A 9,054-nucleotide genomic window follows, 5' to 3' on the forward strand; every position below is an offset into this window, starting at 1 on the left:
GATTCTCGCCTGGCAAATGAGCTGAACCAGTTCTACTGCCGCTTTGAGAGTCAATCAGACACCATCCCCCGTGAATCCTCCGCTCAGCTTCAGCCTCAGTCCACCACTTCTTCAACTCCCTCCTCAGAGCTGGCCAGCTCCACCCCCTCCTCTCCTCTCTTCATCACAGAGAGGGAAGTCAACGGTCTTTTCAGGAGGCAGAAACCCCGCAAAGTAGCTGGGCTGTCTCCCCATCCACCCTGAAGCACTGTGCTGATCAGCTATCTCCAGTGTTCACAGACATTTTTAACACCTAACTGGAGACGTACCATGTGTCAGCCTGCTTCAAAGCCTCCTCCATCATCCCTGTCCCCAAGAAACCAAGGACCACTGGACTAAACGACTACAGACCTGTCGTCCTGACCTCTGTGGTTATGAAGTCCTTTGAACGCCTTGTGTTGTCCCACCTTAAATCCATCACAGACCCACTCCTGGACCCCCTGCAGTTCACCTACAGAGCCAACAGGTCTGTAGATGAAGCTGTAAACATGGCCCTTCACTACATGCTCCAGTACCTGGACTCCCCAGGAACCTACGCCAGGATCCTGTTTGTGGATTTCAGCTCTGCTTTTAACACCATCATCCCAGCCCTGCTGCAGAACAAGCTCTCTCAGATGGACAGGAAGCAGCACGTGAAGCTGGGAAAACATGTCTCTGACTCCAGAACCATCAGCACCGGTTCAACCCTCAAGGCTGCGTTCTTTCCCCCCTTCTCTTCTCCCTGTACAGCAACAGCTGCTCCTCCGGTCTGTCAAGCTCCTGAAGTTTGTGGATGACACCACCCTCACTGGGCTCATCTCAGGTGGGGATGAGTCCACTTAAAGGTGGGAGATCAACCATCTGGTGACCTGGTGCAGCCAGAACAGTCTGGAGCTCAATGCTCAGAAGACAGTGGAGATGGTCGTGGACTTCAGAAAGAGCCCAGCCCCACCCTCCCCCACCATCCTGTGTGACTCCCCGGTCACCACTGTGGACTCCTTCCGCTTCCTGGGCACCATCATCTCCCAGGACCTCAATCACCAAGACGGCCCAGCAGAGGATGTACTTCCTGCGGCAGCTGAACAACTTCAGCCTGCCAAAGACAATGATGGTGCACTTCTACACCGCCTTCATTCAGTCCATCCTCACCTCCTCCATCACCATCTGGTACGCTGCTGCCACTGCCAGGGACAAGGGCAGGCTGCAGCGTATCATTCGCTCTGCAGAGAAGGTGATTGGCTGCAGTCTTCCTTCTCTTCTGGACCTGTACGCCTCGAGGACTGCAGCTGACCCCTCCCACCCCGGACACAAACTGTTTCAGACTCTCACCACAAAAACAGATTCTTCCCGTCTGCAACTGGCCTCTAGGCCCAAGTCCCCCACTGACACTCCCCCCTTGCAAATGATACAAATGTCTCTGCACATGTAAATACTGTTTAATCTCACAAATATTAATATATTTCTACATTTATTTATGTTGACTGTAAGTTTGTCTACGTGTAGCACCTTATCACCACAGCAAATTCCTCGTATGTGTAAAACACTACTTGGCAATAAAGCTTCTTCTGATTCTGATAAGTTTTATCTGTAATACCTTATTGATAACATGTAATCCACCTTGCTCATCCTGCTGACCATCTTTTTATCAATTTCTTTCAGTAATAAATTAAAAAAAACAAACAACTAGCTGTAAGTGTAACTTTTTAAAATTGTATTCCTCTAATGTAGATATGGCATGTTCTGTTTGTAAGACAGCTTTCCTTTCTTTGTGCAATCATAAATAAAGATGTATCTTGAAATAAAGGAGACACGTCATTCAACTTTACAGCTTCAACATAGTGGATGTCCCTTGCTTTAGATTGTTCAGGGTAACTAGAGAGAGCCACACAACAGGACAAAGTTTCCATTTTCATTCCCATATGACGTCTCTGGGAACACATCAATGTGTTACTTGAGTGTTTTGCATTGAAATTACCTCCAACAGACTGTATTAGAAGAATGCTGAAAAGCAAAACACTGCAGGTCCTGAAGGACACTTGGTCATTAGACTTTATGTTTGGATGCAGCATCCTGGACTCCTGAAAATGAAAAACAAATGTCATGAAAAGAAGAGAGGAAAAAAAGGCCCATTATTCTGGGTTGTTTTCATGAAAAATCCAGTGTTCTGGTTTTTCTTCCTCAATGTTCTGACAGCGTGACAGTGTGAGTGGTTTTATCGCTTGGGACCACAGACAAAATGAGAAGATTGTGTCACACCAAACACATCTAAGCAGACATCAGGAAAATAAGACAATGCCTGAAATGTGAATGAAGAGAATCGTATGTGTTGTATGCTCTTTTTTCCTCTTGTGTGCTTTTGAAGATGTTTTGTCTGATTTTCAAAAAATTTATCAATATGTGAAGTTTGTACTATAAAAGAATCGACCCACTTCATTTGTCCAACTTAACTTAATTTTCTCAGTGGGTTTCTCAGTGCTCGGATTAACTAACAGTCCCTAGAAGTAGCATGATCCTTGACTTCTTGGACAAAGCTCTTCTCCAGGGTGACGCATATAAGAAAACACTGAGCAGATGGCAACAAACAATGTGTAAGGCATCCTGAGTCTCTGAGACATTCTTCAACACCAAAAACACCTCACATTAATTTCCACAACATAATTCAAACTTCATGTTACTGGTATCTTCAGCTGAACTCAAGAATGAATGTTTACACAGAAGAAGGATGTTAACTCCCATCTCTCACGTTGTGACGTTGTCATAGATTATTGCCTATTGCAGTGATCTATAACATTCAACTCACAGGAGGGAATGTGAATTTTGTGTTAGATTTCTAAACATATCCTTTAAAGATAGTGCTGCTCACTGTCACCATTTGAACAAGCCAATGACAGTTGTAAAATGCAACAGCAGTAAAAGTCATATAGGTGAATCAGAAACAGCTCTCGTCTGTTAAAGCATCAATAATTTCACAGAAAATTAACTGTTAAAAGAACTTCAACATTATCTAACCTACTTTTACCTACTGATAGTTAATCCATAAATAATCTGAAAATTGTTTTAACGTCAAGGATTATGATATGATGAGATATCCAACATTTAACAATCAAATTTACTTCGAAAAGCAACTCTTACCTGCAGCACGACGAATGCTAACTCTCCAATGTGATGTTGTGTGGTTCTGAAGAGTAGGCAACCAGAAATTTCCCAGTACAATTTTCCATCTGACAGCGGTCAGCTCACACACAGTTTGGAGAAGCAGACAGGATACCGGCACAGAAAAAAACCATCCTACTTCTCTGTTGTTTCTGTCTGCTTCTCCAAACTGTGGGTGAGGACTTCAAAAAAAATATACTATCCCTTCAATAGTGTTTTCAGCTCAGCAAAAAAGTCAGTGACTCCATTCAAAAGTTAATAAAGATCAGGCATCGCAGAGTGAGGTTTACTCACTGCACATATATATGTATATATGTATAAGTATGTGAATGACAGTATGCTTGTACTGTATGTGCAAGTGTGTATGTATGTATGTGCATTTTGCTAGGCGGCTTCTCACAGAGGTTTCTCTGTGACGCAAACCCTTCGGTGGTAGAAACCAAAAAGAGAAGGTGGCAAACTAAAAACTTCCTATGAAAGTGAGTCACTTACATCTAAATATAGTTTCTATTTGTCCAATTTGTGTGTTTCTGTGTGTGGCAGTGTTTTTCTACATCACTATGCATTCAGACCAGACGCAAATTTCATCCTACTTGAACTTGAATAAAACTAAGGAGCCTTACAACCAGAAGCACTAAAAAGGTTTTGAAGAGTGTCTTGTTTTCTGCTCTGATATAAGTTTCATAGTCCCAGTTTAAACACGGGAGAATGTACACACATCGAAACCCAGCTGTGGATGGATGTTTTAGATCTATTTAAGTTTAGATCGCCACTATATTTACAATGAAAATAGGGATGACAGTTTTTAAGAACATGCATTTATTCCATGGATATTTAGTCTGATCCATTTTACGTAACAAATGATTCTCAATACACAAGCAACAGTTCAACAAATTAAAATCATATCTTGCATTCATGAAAATATCAATATTAAAAAGGTTACAAAGGTAAAAGTTGTTTTGTATTATTTCCAATAATTTACATTTAATACACTTAAATCTATGAAAGGATAAATGGCAGTTGTAAGAGTAAATATAATGATGAAACCTATGGATAGGAAGTTAGTGTGATATGTTGAAATAGGAAATCAGTAGTGTTCATTTATTTGGAATAATTTGTTGTGGAGTAAAAGTAAAAGCAAAAGGATAATCAAAGCAGGACGGCGAAGGAGCTGGCAGCAATGAGAGTGAGCCAAGCTGGAAGCTGGGACTTTTACATCCTGTAGAGCACTGGGCCCAGGAGCTTCACATCTTGATTGACAGTGCAGTCAGCTACTCTGGCACCTCAAAAGACAACACAGGTAGAGAGAGTTACTGGCACAGCACACACACAAGCAGACTAAGCAGGATTCTCTGTAACAGGCTCCCAGACCAGCAAGTAAGAGTCACTGGTGCACTGACAAAGACATACAGGTGGGAACACTGACAAATTGTACTGAACAAACCTAAAGCAGGATACAAGGTATCCAGCACTCTGCGGTGTTGGACGAGTGCTACCTCTGCACCACATTTTATATTTCCTGTTCTGTTTTTCATTTTGCCTACATTATATCAAAGTATATTTTAATGTTAAATCATGGATATGTTATATAATCTATTCAAATTCACCTCTACATTTCATTATATAGACAACCATGAGCTCTGACAGTAACAGAAAAATGAAAATTAACATGTGACTTACGTTACGGTCTATTTATCCATGCGATAATAAACACTAAGACGGCAATTCCAAGACTTATGATGATGCTCCAAATGCAATACCAACAATTCTGATCATTGAAGAAACCAGCTGGAACGATACAAACCAGAACAGCATGACGCATTTTCAATCAAGCTACAACAGTTTAAACAAAACAGTGACATTATGTATAATTCAGTTAGAACTCGTTCTAACCTGTAACCTGGATGTGAGTGTCTCTGGTCTGGTTGATGTCCTTCTGTTGGACTCTACAGGTGAAGCTGTTGCTGTGTCTCTTCTCCACAGTCACTCTGCTGCTGACAGTATAGAGGTCATCAGGACCTCTGACTGTCTCTGTAGGTCCAGCAGAGAGGAGGTTTCCCTCACCGTCCAGCCAAAACACCTCAGGCTCTGGATACCAGCCTGCAGACTCACACTGTAACACCACACTGCTGCTGTTATCTGAGACAACCTGTATGATGGGCGAGGAGACAGCACCTGAGGAGGAGAGAGGAGGAATTAGGACAGTGGGTTTAGATCAAATAAATATATCACTGATTTTATGTATTGTTAAATTATTAAATTAAATTATATTAAATTAAATTATTGTTAATAATAATAAAATAATTATATTAAAAACACTTCAAATCATTAACAACTATTATTATGTGGAATTTAAAGGTAGCCATTTGTGCTATCTTCTCAGGGTCTGCTAGCTTTCCTTTCAGTGACCTGTTGGTGTCAGTTTGTAATGCACTGGGTAGCACCTTAGCACTTGGAGAAGCCCTGTACCATCCTTTACAAAAGGAAATGAGATAATGCCGTCCCACAATTCCTTGCGGCAGACCCACGTAAATGTAGAAACAACAAAGCACCTGTTTTGTGCTTGTGACATGATCCAAAATCAAAATCCTTATCCCGTATGATTAGCTAAGCTCCAAAACCATGAATATAGATTTCTTCTCTGTGAAATCCACCCAGTTAGGAGGAATCTTGAAAAATAAGCATAATGAATTTCTACCTGTCATCATGACAAAAAACTTTATACATAAATGTTGTTTCTCTGAATCTCCCCATTGTGGAATGCACAAAAAAAAAAATCTCTCCTTTGAAAATGTATAAAAAAGGTCAAAGAGAGCCCTTGCTCAATTCCTCATTTTTGTTTAATTATTATTTTAGTGGCTCAACTTTTTCCATCCATCCATCGTCAACCGCTTATCCTGGGTACAGGGTCGCGAGGGGCTGGAGCCAATCCCAGCTCAGGTGAAAGGCGGGGTACACCCTGGACAGGTCGCCTGTCCATCGCAGGGCTCAACTTTTTCTACTTGTATATTTATTTTTTTCATTATATTATTAACTTCATTATTTCCATCCTATTTGTTTTGTTTTTATTACTAGTAATTACTCTATGTATACACTGAAATCATAGCTGAGGCTGAGGAGTGATTCCGTGTTGGACAGGAAACATTAACTTTTTTTGTAAAGCATTGAGATTGTCACTGTACTTATCTTCCATCTGTTATAAAGTTTATTTAAAGCTTAGAGTGATGAGCAGTCGGACAACGAGGAAAAAGTGCAAAACCATGACAGGTTTCACAACATAAACCACTACTTTTATTTTGAAAGAAAGGGGCAAAGCGCTCGTCTCCTCCTCTTACGACTCTGGACCTCCTGCTGGCTAACAGCTTTGACATTCTGAATATACAAGTTTCCCTCACTGGATAAACGCCACCATCCATCAGAGAGCAACTCCACCTCCTCTTCTCGCCACAGGTTGCTCGTAGAGGCTGTGACCAGGACAAGATCCAGCAGCCTCACTGGTCTGCGGACAGCAGGTATTTCCCCTGTGGAAAAGGACGCTGGTCCAAAGACAGCAGGGAATTTTCATGCTGAGAAAGACGCCACCACCGTACTGCTGCAGCCTCGGGCTGCAATATCATAACATGTGCGGCTGCGGTAAGACAAGATGGCCCCTCATGGTGCCTCCTCTGATCCATCCTACGTCGCTCTTAATTGGGCACTCCATAGTGCGTAATATTCACTTTGGAAATGCAATCACACACAGCTTTCCTGGAGCCATAACCACCGACATCATTGATAAGGTCCCTGACCTCCTTGCCTCACTCCCTGCGTCCATCAGGAAAATCCAACACATTCTCATCTCAATGCGTCATAACTGATGCCGTATGAAACGCCCCCGTTTGCTACGTTGCAGCAACACATGGGAGGTTAACCCTACCTGTTTGGCTTAGCTTAAGTTAGAAAGTAACACCATACTCACAGTAAAATGCAACATCAGCAGGAAGGCTATTTCTTGCAAGGAAGGAGGCAGCTCCAATATGACATAGCATTTACTCCAACACGGTGTGAATCTGAATGAATGCACTGTGTTCAGTTTGTTGTGGTCTCCCAGTTATAATGATGCCCCAGTTAGCTAATGCTAATAGTAGCAACATCTCATGCTCAACACAGACAAAACACAGGTGAGCTGATATTCACCTTTTATATTGAAGGTAAATGAAAGATCTACAAATTATTCCAAAATATTTTCTTAGATGTTTTACAAGGAAGGAAATGATTCAACACGTTTGTTAGCTTACAAACTGTGTTTTGGTGAGAAACACTGAATGTAAACAGCACTGCTGTTTGTTTACAAGAAACTCCACAGGTCACCTTTAATGTTTTCTGCAGTCACTGTTGATTTTACTCCGACTTTGTATTTCGAAGTTTTCATCTTCTGTTTTACTTTGTTGTCTTTGTGTTTTGTCAAAGCTGCTTTTGTCTAATAAGTTGCATTACTGATCTTTGCAGTCAAACTTTGTTTTTCATCGTCTCTGCTCATGCCATGCATTTGTACATAAATACATTTTTCACAATTAATAATACTCTTCTGTATGATAAACACAAAAGCTGTTCATCACAGCATATTTAATTATTTTCTGAATAAAGCCGCAGTCTGACTCACCAACAGTGAGCTGGATGGAAGCTTCCTTCTGCATTGATTGAAGGAAACAAAAGTATTTTCCTGCATCAGAGATTTTCACACTGAAGATTTTCAGGAAGACGTTTCCTTTAATTAGTTCATCCACAAACAGAGCTGTTCGGAAACGATAAGATGGGTTTTGATGTTCATCCATCATTCTTTCATTTTGGTGAACATGGATGTACTCTGGCTCCAAACCAGGTTTGGTCCACACCACTTTCTCAGAACTGGCGCTGACTGCAGGTTCAAGGTGACATGACAAAATGACATCATCACCAGCCAGTGCTACGATTGGTTGATGTGAACAAATCAACTCTGACTGAGCTGCAAAGAAAACAAAAGTACAACCAAGAAACATGAGCAAAGTTATGTCATTAGTATGGAAGTTTAAATACAAATTAAATGGTGGTAAAAAGTGACACCAAAGGCCCTTGACCAAGCGTCAATATGTGACGAGTCAGGAGTGAGAATGTGTTGGTTTCATGCGGACATTACCTCCAACAGATTGTATTAGAGGAAAGATAAAAAGCAAAACAGTGCAGGTCCTGAAGGAGACTCCATTATTGGACTCTTTCTTTGGAAGCAGCATCCTGGACTCCTGAAAGTAGACAAAAAAAAGTTTAATAAGACTAAAGGCTTATTAATCTGTGAAAAGTGGACAAATGGGACCTTTGTGAACAGGATGGTTATTCTCGATCTGATTTGAGTTTTCTTTGGTTTCACTTCAATTGAATTCAGTGGAACTTTATTGGCATGGGAAACAGACAGTTTCCTCCATTGGTGTTTGGAAATCAATGTTTTCGTGAGACAGAGTGTATCTTAGAAGGGGCATTTAGTCTCAGCACCAGTTGACTCTTTTCTGGGTTCAGCTTTTGGGTTTGGAGGGCTTTGTGATGGAGGGTGTCTCTGGGTCCGGATGAAGCTGGGCTGGTCTAACATGCAGAACTCTGCATGTTAAGATTCTGTAGGATGTTTGCCCCAGCTGTGATGGCTCTGTGGACCCCATGCTTCACTACCGAAACTGTGAGTTGTGATTACTTGGGTGACTTTATACCTAAAGGAGGAGTAAGGTCAACAACAGAGCAGAGAGAGAGAGAGAGAGAGAGAGAGAGAGAGAGAGAGAGAGAGAGAGAGAGAGATGTGCAGGTGTGTGTCTGAAGGGAAGAGCAAGGTGAGATGACTAAAGCAGTTTGTGAGGAAACAAATAATAAAATAAAGTGGAG

The 9,054-nt window shown here is 41.5% G+C and overlaps 1 protein-coding gene across 2 annotated transcripts; it reads right to left on the reverse strand.

Moving 5' to 3' along the window:
* Positions 1-4,112: 4,112 nt before the first annotated feature.
* On the reverse strand, positions 4,113-8,471 carry LOC119913239 (butyrophilin subfamily 1 member A1-like). Of its 2 annotated transcripts, XM_038732633.1 has the most exons (5): positions 8,327-8,471; positions 7,814-8,155; positions 5,065-5,346; positions 4,852-4,959; positions 4,113-4,454 (listed from the first exon to the last, which is right to left on the reverse strand). In XM_038732633.1, exons 1-4 carry the CDS (start codon positions 8,418-8,420, stop codon positions 4,853-4,855), a joined length of 825 nt encoding a protein of 274 aa, XP_038588561.1. In that variant the 5' UTR covers positions 8,421-8,471; the 3' UTR covers positions 4,113-4,454; position 4,852. The 2 variants fall into 2 exon arrangements, with proteins under 2 accessions (XP_038588561.1, XP_038588560.1); XM_038732632.1 differs by lacking the exon at positions 4,113-4,454 and having other exon boundaries at positions 4,848-4,959.
* Positions 8,472-9,054: the final 583 nt, after the last annotated feature.

This window comes from Micropterus salmoides, unplaced genomic scaffold (assembly GCF_014851395.1).
Source record: "Micropterus salmoides isolate LMB-PRFRI ecotype aquatic unplaced genomic scaffold, ASM1485139v1 Ms_hic_scaffold_2, whole genome shotgun sequence".
In the NCBI taxonomy this organism is placed as follows: Eukaryota; Metazoa; Chordata; class Actinopteri; order Centrarchiformes; family Centrarchidae; genus Micropterus; species Micropterus salmoides.